Raw genomic sequence first — 15,499 nt, forward strand, 5'->3', positions numbered from 1 at the left:
CTGGACATAACTCCGGTCCATTTTCCTTTGTTTGTACTATATTTAGTCTAGTCCCCTTTGCTGATCTTGCTTACTGTACAACCCTGTGTCCAATCCCAGTTATGCTGGTCACCTGGACTTTGACTATTAGTCTCAGCACAGCCTCTGTGGCTGTCCTCTTGCTAATCATCTTTCTAATAGCTTATCAACAAGTCTGGCTTTATGCTTGTTACCCTGGACTGGCCTCATGTATTTAACCCCTGTACATACTTTGTAGCACCCTCAGTCAGAATATCAATTTAGTATTACCCTCAACTCTGTATTACCCCTCAAGTCTACTCTATAGCTAAGGCCAAGCCTTAAACTATCCCCAGCTTGCATAAGGGTACAGCACATAAGCTGAGACCAAGGGAGGTAGATCCAACGCTGGACCAGCTTCCCCCTGTGCACACTCCAAGACTGGTCGGTTTCCCATGCTACCAGCCTTGTTCCCATGCTCCTGGTCTTAAGTCTGGTCCTCCAGACTTAGCCCCTGACCTCCAGCCTTAACTCCAGTCCAACTGGACTTGGCCCCTGTCTCCTGGCCTTGACTTTGGCCACCTGGACTTGGCCCCTGTCACCTGGTCTTGAAGCCTGGTCACCCAAGGGTAAACCTGTACTAAACATTGGGACAATTTTGTGAGCCACTGTACTTGGAAGGCTCTGCAGTACCAGTTGATGTTGTCACCAATCACAAGAACCTGGAATACTTCTGCACCTCAAGGGTACTGACCCAGCACCAAGTGCACTGGTCTGAGTTTCTGTCACAATTCAATATGGTTATCTGGTTCAGACCCAGTAAGCTCAGTGCTAAGCCTGACACCCTAACTAGATGATGGGATGTCTACCCCAAAGAGGGGGATAGTGACTACACCCAGGTCAACCCACAGAATCTCAGACCAGTCTTCACACAGGAACAACTAGCCACCTCCCCACATGCCACCTACCTTGAATACCTGGTCCAATGTGCTATCCCCTTGCACAGTCTCAGCCCTTGTATTTCAGAGGGGGAGTACAGACAGACAGTCAGAGGTAACTCCAACAGGCAGAAGATGGAGACAGAGGGAGTAGGAACTAAGTCGATATTTGTACTGAGGAATGACAGAGTATGATACATGCTTTTATACTACCATGGAGGTACAGTAACTGGAATCAGGACTGACATACAGAGACCCAGCAATTTTCAAGTAAAACTTCCTAGATGATGAATGAAGGGTAGACAGAGGACATACAAATGGGTAACATAGAACATCCAGAAAAGGAAACAGTCCAGGTGCTGGACCATGTGGTGCATGTGCTGTGGAGTACCTGACTGTGAGCTGTCAGGGAGGAGTCCAAGGGTAGTCACATGACCCCTCAGAGAATGGTCTGTTTGGTCCAGTAGGAGAGCAGTACAAGTCCAACAGCAGTCAGAGTGGAGACAACTCATAAATGTCAGGGGTTGGGTGGAGTTGGTGCAGAGTGAGTGAATGACTGGCAGAAAGGGGTGTGGCATGAGTGAGGACTTAGGATGAACACACGACCATGACAGTGCCCCCCCCTTAGGGCCTGAACCCCTGAAGGCTGCATGTACAAGACAAGATCAACATGAGTCGATCATTTGAAACCATTTTGATGCCTCAAGGATAATGGCTTTAGCCACAGCAGAGCTCCATTGGAGTCTGAAGAACTGCTTAAAAACACATGTTAGGGTACTGAACCTTTGTCCTCTCTCCCCATCATCATGTCCTCCCAGCACCAGAGCAAAACCCCCCAGCCAACCCCCAGTCATGTCCATGACTACTCCCAAGTTGCGGACGATGAACTGGTCATCCTTACTGATGACTCCACCAACACCAAGTGGGAGAAGTCCATGGAGAAGGCACACTGATGAGAGGAGACTGAGCAGAGAGAGAGAGAGTGCGAGGCAGAGCACAAGGCCAAGCACAAGGAGGCCAAAAGGCAGAAGGCAGAGGAGGAGAGGTTGGAGGCAGAGTGGAGGAAGAGAGTGGAGGAGGAAGAGGAGGCCTGAAGGAAGAAGGCAGCAGAGGAGGAGGCAGAAAAGCAGAGGCAGAGGGCCTGGGCCAGACAGGATGAGGCCACACAAAGGTGAGTGGCAGAGTACTATGAGTCAGGCAGAGCTGACTCACAGCTTTACCTTCCTTAGACTATGCAGTGTGGTGTATGATGTCAGCACTGCCCAGAGGGTCCCTGGGACCTCTGTGGTGGTCACCATGACCAGGCAGCCCCCCTGTACTTGCTGTGTAGTGAGTCTGACAGCAGGGCAGTGCAAGCCAGGACAAGACAAGACCAGGGCCTGCATGCCCTGCCAAAACAAGAAAAAGGTGTGTAGTTGGATGAAAGAGGATGAGGTGGCAGGACCCTTGCAGAAGAGGGCAGGGACAGGAAGTTCCTGAGGGGAGAAGAAGAAGAGGTTGCGAGGGAAGGGGAAGGAGAGAGCAACAGAGATGGAGGAAGTGGACAATGAGCAGGAGGTAGGTGGTGTGGATGAGGAGGGGCTAGAGACACCACATGAGGGACCCTCAGGAGCAGGGGCCTCTTCCTGATGGGTGGAGTGGGAGTGGGAGTGGCAGCTGCAGGCTGTGGAGAGGTACATGGAGGTGCATGAGAAGGCTGCAACAGCCTTCAAGAGGATGGCAAGAGCAGTGGAGCAGATGGCAGAGGCCGCAGAGTGGACAGCCAATGAGTGGGGGCTGTACTGCAAGTGGGCAGAATGGGTGGAGATGAGGAGGAGGGAGGACATGTGCAAGGCCAAGATGGCTGAGTTCAAGTGCACAGGAGGAAGATGGAAGAGGCCTCAGTCAGAGGTGCCAGAGGACAGGGTTCTGAACCACATTAGGTTAAATAATAGAGCACACCATCACCTGGTTGGGTTTCTGCTATGACCTGTTGAGCACATTCTTGAGGCATATTGATCCTATAAATGAAATAAGAACTGAAATATGTAGCATCTTAGTATGGATTCCACCACAGGGTCAATAGAAATGTACCCAGGAGATAAGAGGCATTCAAAGGGGGGAGGAGTTAAATAAAGCAATACAGCTATAGTAGAACTGTTGAAGCATGCCCTGGCACCAAGTTGGAGTACCAGCCCATGAAATGGAGTCGCATCATCCAACATTCCTCCAACAACACTAGCATTGCTGATATCTGTGAGACTGTCAAGGGGGAGATAAATGAGAAAAAAAATGGATCACACATCTGTACAGTATATAGAACCTTGCACCTGGTGAATATTTCATGCACAGATGCCAGGAACACAGTCTTCAACACCCCAAGTTGTGCTATGCAAGGTAGCACCTCCATGAAATGGAGTCTTGTCCACATGACTGGTACCACGAGCATGCCAAGTTTACTGAGATAGGCACCAAACCCTTCAAATCCTGGTGGAGGAATGCACCAAATGTTCCTCTCTGTGACACAAATTGATAAAAAGAAAGACAAATAAAGAAGGTACTCACTGAGATGATACCATGAAGGCAGTCATGGATTAAGACATGTGGATCATTTGAAGGGCTTGCAAAAGAAGTGTGACAAGTGCAGTGAGCACATGATCATTACTGCATTAAGTCAGAGCTGACTTAGCATGAGAAATTTGCTGGTGGTGGTGGTGCTGTGGCAACAATGTGATGCTGCCAGTATGCAGTCAGGTTCATGCATGCATGGCAGGCTAATTGGTGCCTAAACCTATTATATAACATATGTTGTAATGCCTCCCATGTTCTATTCAAACCACAGTCCTGGAGGAAATACTGACAAATTAATTGTCATAGGTGTGTACTTAGTAACCAAACATGCACAAGGTTGACACATTTGCACACCTCCCTTCCTCACTCCACTTCTACTCTCTCCTCATTAATTCTATGCCAGGGGAATGCTTGGTGCCCTTGATGGCTCTCGAAGGCCTGGAGCCTTCAAGAGTTGTCTTGGTATGGATTGGCTGTTGGTTGCATGGACAAGACTCCATCTGATGGAGGCACTACATCATATAGCACAACTCAGGGCATTGAAGACTGCCAGCTTTCCTTGGCTACCCTGGAGTCCATCTTTTACTTCCTAAAGGAGACTCAGCTGTTCATGTTACCTGCTGGTGAGTTCAAGGCTTGTGTCTCCCCTGGACATTAATCAAGTTTCTCTTTGCTTTTTCAAACTTCCTGATCAATGCTACATTCTCTCTGTCAACTGTTAAGGCTGACATTTCTTGGCTGCCCCCATCTCTGCCATCTCTTGAAACAAGACTCTGTTCACTTTGCCTGTTGGTGAGTTTGAGGTTTGCATCTCCCTTCCTTGGCTGATCTCCAATTATCTTTGTACAGGGACACTGATTGGGATTCTCTTGCTCACTTTCTTACTATCCTGGTTAACACAGTGTTCTCTCCATCATCTATTAAGGCTGATGGTTTTCTGTGGCTACCCCCTGGCTCTGCCTTCTCCTTCTGAGACAAGACTCCATTCACTTTGCCCACTGGTGAGTTTGAGGCTTGCATCTCCCTCTTCCTTTGCTGATCTCCAATCGTCTTTGTATAGGGACACTAATCAGGATTCTCTTGCTCGCTTTCTTACTTTCCTGGTTAACACAGCATTCTCTCCATTATCTATTAAGACTGATGGTTAGTTGTAGCTACCCCCAGTTCCATCTTCTCCTTCCAATACTAGAGTCTCTTTCAATTTGCCCTCTGGTGAGTTCAAGGCTTGCATCTCCCTTCCTTCACTGATCTCCAACCATCTTTGTGTGGAGATGCTAATCAGGTTTCTCATGTTCACTTTCTTACTTTCATGGTCAACAGTACATTCTCTTTGACATCTATTATGCCAGGGGAATGTTTGGTGCATCCCCTACCAAGTGCCAGGGGCTTGGTGCCCTTGGCAGCTCTCAAAGGCTTGGAGCCTTCGAAAGTCATCTTGGCATGGATATACCCTAAACTCTACCTTTTCATTTCCTGAGGATATTCTGTTCATTTTACAAGCTGGTGAGTTCAAGGCTCACTTGTTTCCTCAGTTCCTGATCCCCAATTACTCCTGTGTAGGGATGCTAATTAAGTCTTCCCACCCTTCCCAGTGTTGTCTCTGCTTCCATCATGGTGAGCCACAAAGGAGTAAGTGTTTAGCCTTTGCATCTATTCCATTAGTTATATTCTTTACCTGGGGCATACAATGATCCATTTAATGAGAGTGCAGTTACAACATTCCTACAGACCATGCATGCAGGATTCACCAAGGCAGATCCTATGTGTTATTCCATGGCTGCTAACAATTGGGGAAGAAGAACCTTCTGTTGGAGATCTGCCTATTGACTTACAATATTGTCTGTGTTTCTCTCCCTCTCCCTTCCATTCCTTGTCTCACTATGTGCCAGCCACCCTCACTCAATAATGGGCAAAGCATAAGTGCCATCAACCTAAGTGTGTGATTTTCCAACCACTGTCTGATAGCTAACATTCAGGGATTATGCAGTTATGCAGGCACTTTAATCACAATTGTTTTGCATCTTGAACTGAGTGCAGTTGATGCTGAAACCCTTGCTGACATCTTACTTTTGAGATCCTAGCATGAAGGTGGGCAATTTTCCAAGACTTTTTTTCCTTGACAGTAATCATCTCCCATAGCACCATCATTTCCATCAAGTTCAGCTCCCTCAATGTTGTCATCCTGTCAGGAGGGTACTGCTGTGGTCCCTTTCCTCCCCTTTTCCCCCATTGGCATGGAGGTCCCCACTCCCCCCATATCAATACATCTAACATCTGCTGACACCCCTGACTCCACCACTGTTCTCATCTGCAGACATCTGGACATGGAACCAAGGGATCTGTCCCTGGCAGATGAGTGTTGACATACTTTGACCAGAGTATTTTTCACAGTGACCATGTAAACATACCTGCTTTGTATAAAGTTTTGCTTTTTATATTTTATTTTTATTTTGGCTCAAGTGTAACCAATAACTGACTACTAATGGATTTTCCACCTGGTGCAGGTAAGTGGAGATATCGCAAATACAAAGGTTTCAAGATCAGGATCTTTTTATCATGTATGTGTTATTACTGACCTGCATCCATTCTCACCTTGACCATTTGGTGTGGTTGTCCACAAGAGTTGAGGGCTTGGTGCCCTTGGAGGTTTGGAGCCTTTGAAGGTTCTCATCAATTGCATCTATGAGACCCTCAGGAACAGAGTCATGGCATCATTTGAGCCTTTCCATTCACCATCATTGCACACATATCATATTACTAAGTGGTATGTATTCCCTTTGTCTTGGTTATTGCATCTTCCTTACTGTTCTCTTGCTGTTCCAGCATTTACTGATGTTTCATTGTTGATCACATGCATAAAACCCACACAAACAGAGCTCATCTTCTGAGGCTCTCTGTTTACCACCATTGCACATGTATCCCATTACCAAGTGGTATGTATTCCCTCCATTTTGGGCATTCAGGGCTTTGAGTCTCTGCTTATTAGTGATGTATTTCCTCCATTTTCATTATTACATGTTCTATTCAGCTCCTTCCCCTGTCTCAGCATTCACCATGGTTCATTCTTGGGGGTTTTGGCCCTTCAAGGGTTTGCTGTGCAGGTTCATTTTTGATTGCATGCATGAGGCCCATGTGAACAGAGTCTGAATTGTTCAAGTCTCTGCTCACTACTGTTGCATGCATGTGTTACTATGAAGTGGTACATACTCTCTGTATTGGTTGTTGCATATTCCTTATGGTTTGTTCCACCTGGTATTTATCACAATATGGCATGACACTGACCTTCTTTTCTGATATTTTCCTTTTGTTCCACTCACTACTCATGTAATAACTGCAAGTGTCATTATTCCATTGCAACAAGCCACCATTTTACCAAATAACTCCATGGGTTATTTTATGTCAGTAAGGCATGGCTTTACTTAAATACCTCATCTTACTGCTTTTCCCCTCCTCCTCCATCATTATTGACATGCCTCATGTGCTGAAAAGTGTTGACCAAGTCACAGACGACTCTACAGATTTGCACACCCAGGTTCTTCAAAACTGAAAAATCCCCACCACCAAGATGGCCCCTCCACCAGAGGTATGCTATCTTGTCACTGTCAATCCCATCTGACCCCCTGCCTTCACAGATCAAAAAAGACAAGCCCAGGCCCCAGCATGCAGTGCAACCACCTGAAGGATGGGAAGGACATATGTTTGGTCTCTGTGACAGGAGGAGATCACTCATGCCTAGTGTCTCTGTGTCCTCCCAAAATTCTACTGCCCTGATCTTGCAGGAAGACCAGGTTGAGGGCACTCTGATGGACAAGGATGCTGGTGATGCTGAGGCTGAGGAGGTTGAGGTCAACATTCTGGCTGACAAGGGCAGTCAATGTCTTGATGATGGGGCTAGTCAACTTCCAGATGATAAAGGTTTGTTTTTTTTTGAGTATTTTTCTCATTCTCTCACAGTTCTGTAGATGTTGCATTGTTATATTCTTGACTCCAGGGTTTGGTGCCTCCCCCCCTTCTCTCATATGACTGTGGGTTTGGTGCCCAATGGTCTAAAGCTAGGCACTTTGGATCCTCATGAGAGCTGCCAAGTATCCTGTGTCATTTTCACTTTTTTTTCTAGACACTTTGTTATCATTTGATGTGTTTCATGTTGTACTGCAATCCATTCTCTTCTGATATTGACATGTTCATAATAGATGATGACAGTTCTGAATCTTCGCTTCCTCCATCTTTTCCACCAGCTGAAGACTCCAGTTCTGATGCCAAGGATGAGTTTCCCCCACATTGTCCTGGTCACCATGTGGAACACAAACCTAAAAGCAAGGGCAAAAGTAGGACTATGGATGTTGACAACAGTGATACAGTGAGTCAGGATGATTGTGAACATGCCCAGAATGTGAGATTCAAGAAGACTGGGAACTTGTCCCATGCCACTCTTGATGGGATACATGACTTCACAACTGAAGTCAAGGCAAAAGCAGAAGAACTTGGATGTCAACATGGCAAGTCTCCTTGTGACATCCTTGTCACTGCTGGGATCAGTGTCAAACCATCTCACATGAAGCTCAATGAGGCCAATCTCTTCTGCTTGTGGTATTGGGCCACCCAACTGAAACCTGATGGCAGTATGCATGCCCTTGTCACAGAATTTCTTTTATAACATTCTTCCCAGCCAACCAAAACACAGTCAACAATATCATTATGGTGGAGTACAACCAACTCATGAAAGATATCCCCAAAGTTGACACCACAGCAAGAAAGGAGAAGTTGAAGGCCATTTATGAGTGGAGTGAGAGCTCCTCAGCAGTGCCTGCTAACAAATCAGTCAAGTCCATTGCAGTCAGAGTCCACAATGCGAAGACACAGTTCTCCAGATTGGTGAGTGGTTGTAGGTGGGTGGGTGGGTGGCAGATCTTACTGTTGAGCAGGCTGAGGTGCAGTCAACTCCTGAAGATATTGAAATTGCTGGAGGTGTGATGTATGTTGGACAAGACCCTGCAGAATGCCAGACCTCTGGCATATTTGGTGGTTCCAATATCATAAAGTACATCAATGAGCATGCCATTGATGTTCAGGGACTTATGGACAAGCACACTGCAATATTTAAGTAAGTGATGTTACACATATCTTACTTGGACTCATTGCAATTAGGTGTCTCAGGGATGGTAATGGTACTGAGGCTGGATTATTAGGGACAAGTGCTTCTGCCAGTTCAGCTGCAGCATTGGAGTTGCATTGTTGAATGAAGGAGATACCAAGAGATCACAACTGCCAGGTATTTGGATCTATGATGAAGGAAAGGTGATAATGGTGCTCAAAGATCTTTGCAGTAGGTATTTCTGGTATTCCATATATTCTCTTCTAATTGTCTTTCCATAAGTGATGCATGGGGTTGAAGTTGGTGATCCCCAGAAAATCATTTGACAGTGGCTTCTTGAGTTCATTAGGAGGAACTCTCTCATCATAATCAACTGGCCACTTGGGGTGCATATCACTGGTATTGTATTCTGGAAACATCCCTTGATGAATATGTCCAACAACAACTGCAAGAATCTGCTAGTCCACCATCAAACATCCCTTCTGCAATCCCATTGCCAAGTTCCCCAGACAATGATGTCCTCAGTTCAAAGATGAGGCCATCAGAATACCTATGACAGCATTGTCCTCTATGCTTTGGTGGCCAGAGCTGGCAGAGCAATAATAGTGAACATGGGTATGTCACTTGGTGGATATAGTTTTGTCAACTGCTAAAATTTCCTTTGTTCCAGCTTTTCTGATGTTGATGCAATTGTTTGCATTGATGCTTGTTTTACTCAGAAGCACAGAAGTGGGCATCCAGATGATCCAGTAAACCCTACAGCTACAGTCTTTCTTTCACAAGAAGATATTTGTGCTATGGAGCATGAGGTTAATGAGTTGTCAAAGTCAAAGTCTTCAACCCAAAGGAGGAGTGGACAGGCTTTGAAAAAGAATTATCTTGGTGATGGGGAGGATGAGTTTGAAGAGGGAATGAGGATAACAATGTCAGTGCTGAAGGGTTGTAATGAGTCCTTTACTGCAGCTGATGAGAGGCACCAGAAAGTGAGTCTTAATCATTTATTCTGACTCCATTGGTCTGATGGCAGTGCAGGCAAGTACCCAGTTCTTTTCAGATACTGGTGTCATGGCCCTACTCTGTCATCATGATCATGTCATTTACCTTGCAAATATGACTTCAGCTGGGGAGAGGCAACATTATGCACTTGCCCTCATCAAATCTTTTTTTGGCCATCTCCCAGATAATTTTCATATTGGGCTGTTATATGACATAGTTTGTCAACTGGAACAGAGCTGCAGGAAGTGGGGTTTTCTCAAGTCATTTCTGCCACATATTTCTTTTGCCATCTCAGTATTTCATGCCTTTGGTCATCAATGAGCATGTCAGCTTATCTATCACCCCTGAAAATGTGAAGGATTTGGACTATCTGATGGAGAGGGATGTGAGTGTTTTTGGAGTTCAATCAAAGGGCTGATACCATCTCTTCATGTTTCTGGGGTATGTGTGCAGTATGCCACATCTGTTTCAAGCTAACATATTATTCAGTATCATCAATGCCTCTTTGCTATTGACTTCCAGGTGTGCCACCTGGACATGAAGAGTCTCACTGGTTTGGGCCAGTGGCTTTTGTGTCACTGGAATAATTGCCAAGAAAAGAAGGCTGCTGCAAACAGAGGCCTAGGGAGATGTGGAGTTGATATCTCAACTCTTCAAGCTGAATGGGTTGCTCAAGTCTCTGCACAGACAAAGCCAGCTCCTTGTAAGCTGCTGATATAAATAATGACTCCTGCTCACCATCAAATTAGGTCACAGCTCTAAAGCTGCTGAGAATATGATATTGCAAATCATGGCAACTCAGAAATCATTGGCAAATTATGAGGCCAAGCTAGAAGTGCTGGAGAAAGATCTTCTCCATGGGGTTGCTGACATGACAAGCTTGAATATCCAAATTGCAGAGTGTCATCAAAAGGTTAAGTGTTTTAAAGAAGCTTTGCAGAACCAGAGGGCAACCCAAGGCATAAATGGGCATTCAAATCTTGCTAGTATCCAAAAGAGTGCTTATCTTCAAGTTAGTGGCAGTGTATTTTCTACATAGTTTCATCTAATTGAGACCATGTTCCATAGCTTCACATGCATGCATTAGCAATCAAGAAACGTATCAGAGATCATCTGTGCCAATGAAAGTTTGAGTTGGAAAGACTGGAACGCTCATATCAGCAGACTCTCAGTGGTAAGAGGTCATCATTCATGAATACCCTTGTATTTGACTTGCCTTGAAGAACAAAGACTTCAAAACCACACAGAAGCATCTGTGAAGCAATGAGAACCAGGAATAGCCAAGCTTGCCAGTAGCTACAATAATCTGTGTCTGCAAATTGTAGGCCTCATACACAAGGGAAAAGCTCCTCAGGGGTCAATAACCCCACTCCTGATCCCAAGGGACTCTTTGTTCAAACTGGATGTGGATGATGATATTTGGCAGGATATTGGCCTTGGGGATGATTCAGATGAGTTACTACCCCCATGGTTAGCTGATGAAAAAGTGCACTCAGGGATCAGATCACTCCTTGAGCTGAGGTATTGTGAAGAAGAGGAAAGGCACCTGTTGCAGGAAAGAAGAGCTTTGACAGAGTGGTTTTCTGAAGAGTGGGGTCATGTGCAGAAAACCAGACAGAGTGCTGGTAAGAGACATGTGTCATTGCATTACCATAACTAACACACATTGCAGATGTTGATCTTGCATATGAACTTGACTGCAGAGCATTGAGACTAGCAGGTCTGTGCATCTTGTGGAAGAGGCAACTTAGAGGCTATCCTGGAACACCTAATGAGAACTGGGGTCCAAGTGATGAAGAACTGCACAGCATGGTGCAGGGTGGTCATGTTATATATATTGATAGTGATAATGAGGAGAGGTTTGATGGATTGGAGTCAGAGGGTGAAGAGGATGAAGATGAAGTGATGGATGATAAGTTGCTATGTGTTGCTGAAGAATTTGCCCTAGCAGATGAATATCACCAACAAAGTGATATGCCATTGGAAGAATTCTGTTTGGGAGAAGAATGGGAGAATGACCTACTGGATATGGATCCACCATCATCTCCAAGTAAAAGAGTTCAATACAGATAAGGGTGATAGAGACATATTATAATCTATTTGGTGTGTTTAAATATAATTTTTTTTGAGCATCATGTTTGCAAGACATATGCATGGGTAAAATGTAGAATATCCCACTGGTTGGCGGAGGGGTAGGTGGGATGTCCCAATGTAGGCTTAGAGGCTGTTGTGGGACATCCCACTGCTTGACAGAGAGGGGGTGGGATGTCCCAATGTAGCCTTAGGGGCTGTTGTGGGACATCCCACTGGTTGGCAAAGGGGAGGGTGGGATGTCCCAATTTAGCCTTAGAGGCTGTTGTGGGACATCCCACTGCTTGCCTAAGGGGAGGGTGAGACATCCCAATGTAGCCTTAAAGGCTGCTGTGGGACATCCCACTGCTTGCCAGAGGGGGGGAGGGATGTCCCAATGTAGCTTTAGAGGCTGTTGTGGGACATCCCACTGCTTGCCAGAGGGGGGGAGGGATGTCCCAATGTAGCTTTAGAGGCTGTTGTGGGACATCCCACTGCTTGCCAGAGGGGGGGGAGGGATGTCCCAAAGTAGTCTTATGAGGAAAATGTGACCAGTCCTAAGATTGAACCAGTGACCTCCCAGGTGTTTACCAGGTGCTGCAACCACTGAGCCATATGGTCTGGGTACTAGTGTCAGTAGCTTGGGGGCTTAGACTAGCACTGTGGGAACATATCTCCTTGAAGTTAATGCACAGATGCACCATCTCCAATGTGGTCCCTTCATCTGGCCACTTTTGGAGTGCAAAAACAGTGCACACCCCCTAGGGTCATGCAAATGGTCTGATTGCCTTTTGACCTTGTGTCATGTGATGGATCAGGATTTACTGCTATGTTTCCAGGAGGCCTACTATCAGTCACATTGTGTCCATGTAACTCACATGATCTGGACTTACTAAGGATGCTGCATGACCCATTGTACTGAGCATGCATGGGTTCCAGCTGCAGCTCATAACCTGATGAAAATGTGACCAGAGCTAGCATCGAGCCAGGGCCCTCTCAGTGTCAAGCAGCTGCTCTGACCATGGAGCTACCTTGCATTGGATTCTCTATGGTGCTTGTAGGATTAGTGCAGATTACTACTTCAACACCTTAGAGGCTGCTTTGGGACATCCCTCTGGTTGCCAGAGGGGGGGGGTGGGATGTCCCAATGTAGGCTTAGAGGCTGTTGTGGGACATCCCACTGCTTGCCAAAGGGGAGGGTGGGACATCCCAACATAGCCTTAGAGGCTGTTGTGGGACATCCCTCTGCCAAGCAGAGGGAACAGTGGGATGTCCCAATCTAGCCTTAGAGGCTGTTGTGGGACATCCCACTGGTTGGCAAAGGGGAGGGTTGGATGTCCCAAAGTAGCCTCATAGGCTGCTGTGGGACATCCCAAGTCCCCTTATGAAAGTCAGTGGGATGTGCCATCCCAGCCTCAGGGGGCTATGATGGCACATCCTCCTAAGTTACCTTTGCATACCAGCACAATGCCCCATGACAACCTCAGAGGCTCATCTGGGACATTCTGCCCTCTGCAGATGGTGTTGCAAAGGTGACCAACACCATGTTCTGTGTGGGGGACTTTGAGATATTGGCTTGTCACACAAGTGCTCAAAAACTGTTTACTTCTTCCTTCATACAGTACAAATTGCTTAAGGTATAGACACAAATTGATTGAATTTATTATTGCAATTTTCAAGGCAAATGTGGAGGGCCAGGTGGGTCATCTCCCTGGCAACTAGTGAGATGTCCCAATACAGCAGAATCACATTGCAAAGATGTACATGAAAAGTACTATTGTATACTACTATGCATGGTGGGATGGGAGGGGATGTATAGGTCAAAGGATACTTTGTGGATTAAATCTGTCAGAGGAGCAAGGGGGCTAGGATTTCTGCAGCTATTTCAATGCTAATATATGCTGCACTTTCAGGAGTAGGGACCCCAGTCACCCAAGGCAGTCTTGGGACATCCCAAATAATTGCATTTGAATGGATGGCTATGTGGGAAATCCCATCTGTCCCAGGGCCTAAAAATCTGCATAGCCCTGGGACATGACCAGATGTCCCTGGGCAGACCTTGGTCTGGGAGGCTATTAGGCTGGATGGTTTGGAGAAACTATTCAGCCTAAATGCTTATGAAAAATGGTTACCTGAAGTGGGTGCTTACTGGACTGTTGAACCTCCTCTTTGCATTCCCAGTAGTGCAAATCAATTTCCTGGGCTAAGTGGTGAAAGCTTGTGCAGGGTCCTAGGTTTGCCAACCCAGCAGACCTCATCTTTGATATGGTCAGGGAGACTGGTGTAGAAGAAGTGGTGCAGAGTGCCATCACCATATCCCTGGACTTGTGAGGCAAGCCAGTTGAACTTGACCATGTACTTGTTGACCCAGTGATTGTCTTTCATCTGAAGGTGGTCTAGCTGGCTTTCAGCATTGGCCACCAGGTTGTGAAGTCCAAAGGTGGTTTGAAGTTCTATGATGAACTCATTCCAAGAGTCCATCCAATAAGGCCAGTCCTCTGGGTCTTCAGTTCCAAGTAGGTCTGGTTCAAACCACTCAAGAGCCATCCCTTTCAGGAATGACTGCATGAAAGTGACCTTGGCTTGATCACTTTGAAAGGCCTGGGGCCAGTCCTGGAAGTTGAGTTCACATTGGATAAGAAAAGCACACAGCTTCTTTGGGTCTGTCCCATCAAAGGTGTCCAGTTCATGCAACTTGGTTCTAGAAGAGGATTCAGAGCTGGTGCAAGCATTGCATGCAAGATGCTCAATGGCTTTAGTGAGGTTGTCAAGCATGGTTACACCAGGCTCAACATCATCTTCAGGGAGGGGTTCTTCATCATCATTGTCTGGTTCATCTCCCAGCCTGTTGTCACCAGGACCATCATCACTGGGGTCATCACCACTGGGATTGAAGTCATCTGGTTTGTCTGGGTCCAGTTCATCATCCAGATCATTAGTGGGTGCAGGAGGTTGATTAGAAGTGGGAGTGGTAGACTTGTGGGCTGAGAAGCCCCTGAAGTTGTTGACTTCACTGGGCAACCTTCTGGCTGTCCCTAAGGACACTAGGGCAGCAGCACAGTGTAAGTCAATAGCTGAGGTGGAATCTGGATTGGTGGTAGCACATGCCTGTGCTGCTTGAGTTCTGGTCTGGGTAAGCATGCTGAGGGTGTGATACTGAGGTTTGGACAGAAGGGTAGTGACCCACACAAGTGTGAGTCTGAAATACTGTTAAGTCCAGTTCATCACTGGTCCAAAGTTGGTCCAGAGTCCAGTTGGGGGTCAGAGGATAATATGAGATACCAAGGGGTTTGGACTGTTGGACTTAGTGACTGATGGTGCAGTACTATTCCCTTGCATGGGCCATAGTCCAGTCAAGAGACAGGAGACAGAGAACAGAGGGGACCAGGTAATGATGAGACTAAGTTGATTTCAGACTGCAGCTAAACAGATTATCCTATGGCTTAAATACTAGAGGTAAACTAAGTGTAACATAGCACTGGAGACCAGTCTATGCTGGTACAGCAATGATTGGCAAACTGATTGGTAAGTAATGTTACAAAGAATATTATCAAGCAAGACTATGAACAAAGGATATACTGGGAGCCATGGCAGGACTTGTGGCTGGGCCAGGTATTACACCAGCCTAGTACCAACTGAGCAGACAACTTGATTGGGCACTGCCTTGCAGCGCCTCATGAGCTAACATGTTTCTGGGTTGAAGAGTTGAGGCTGGGACCAGGGCAAGGGTTGGTTGAGACTGGTTGAGACTGGGGTAGAGCCAGTCTAGGGTGGTCTAGACATGGTCATGACAGTCTCCTCTGTTCTCTGTCTTCTGCCTCTCAACTGGACTGTGGCCCATGCAAGGGAATAG

At 46.3% G+C, this 15,499-nt stretch overlaps 2 protein-coding genes and 1 pseudogene across 3 annotated transcripts; 2 read left to right on the forward strand and 1 right to left on the reverse strand.

The window, feature by feature from the left end:
* Nucleotides 1-3,812: 3,812 nt before the first annotated feature.
* Nucleotides 3,813-4,940, forward strand: F5J12DRAFT_783948 (uncharacterized protein; the record flags this gene model as incomplete). The annotated part of the gene is made up of 6 exons (XM_051742956.1): nt 3,813-3,947; nt 3,979-4,108; nt 4,256-4,277; nt 4,546-4,628; nt 4,675-4,697; nt 4,806-4,940. The coding sequence occupies 6 exons, from the start codon at nt 3,813-3,815 to the stop codon at nt 4,938-4,940; spliced, it is 528 nt and encodes a 175-aa protein (XP_051598396.1).
* Nucleotides 4,941-7,050: 2,110 nt separating this feature from the next.
* Nucleotides 7,051-11,649, forward strand: F5J12DRAFT_783949 (uncharacterized protein; the record flags this gene model as incomplete). Its single annotated transcript, XM_051742957.1, has 17 exons — nt 7,051-7,068; nt 7,118-7,400; nt 7,679-7,845; nt 7,876-8,107; nt 8,155-8,360; nt 8,411-8,589; nt 8,675-8,783; nt 9,167-9,195; nt 9,251-9,563; nt 9,613-9,792; nt 9,872-9,961; nt 10,066-10,098; nt 10,120-10,279; nt 10,326-10,588; nt 10,645-10,675; nt 10,902-11,201; nt 11,249-11,649. The coding sequence occupies 17 exons, from the start codon at nt 7,051-7,053 to the stop codon at nt 11,647-11,649; spliced, it is 2,994 nt and encodes a 997-aa protein (XP_051598397.1).
* Nucleotides 11,650-12,194: 545 nt separating this feature from the next.
* On the reverse strand, nt 12,195-12,267 carry F5J12DRAFT_t141 (annotated as a pseudogene). The gene has a single exon. The product of its transcript is annotated as a tRNA-OTHER (tRNA).
* Nucleotides 12,268-15,499: the final 3,232 nt, after the last annotated feature.

Source organism: Pisolithus orientalis (assembly GCF_024613125.1).
Source record: "Pisolithus orientalis strain OTSU chromosome Unknown F5J12scaffold_22, whole genome shotgun sequence".
NCBI lineage: Eukaryota > Fungi > Basidiomycota > Agaricomycetes > Boletales > Pisolithaceae > Pisolithus > Pisolithus orientalis.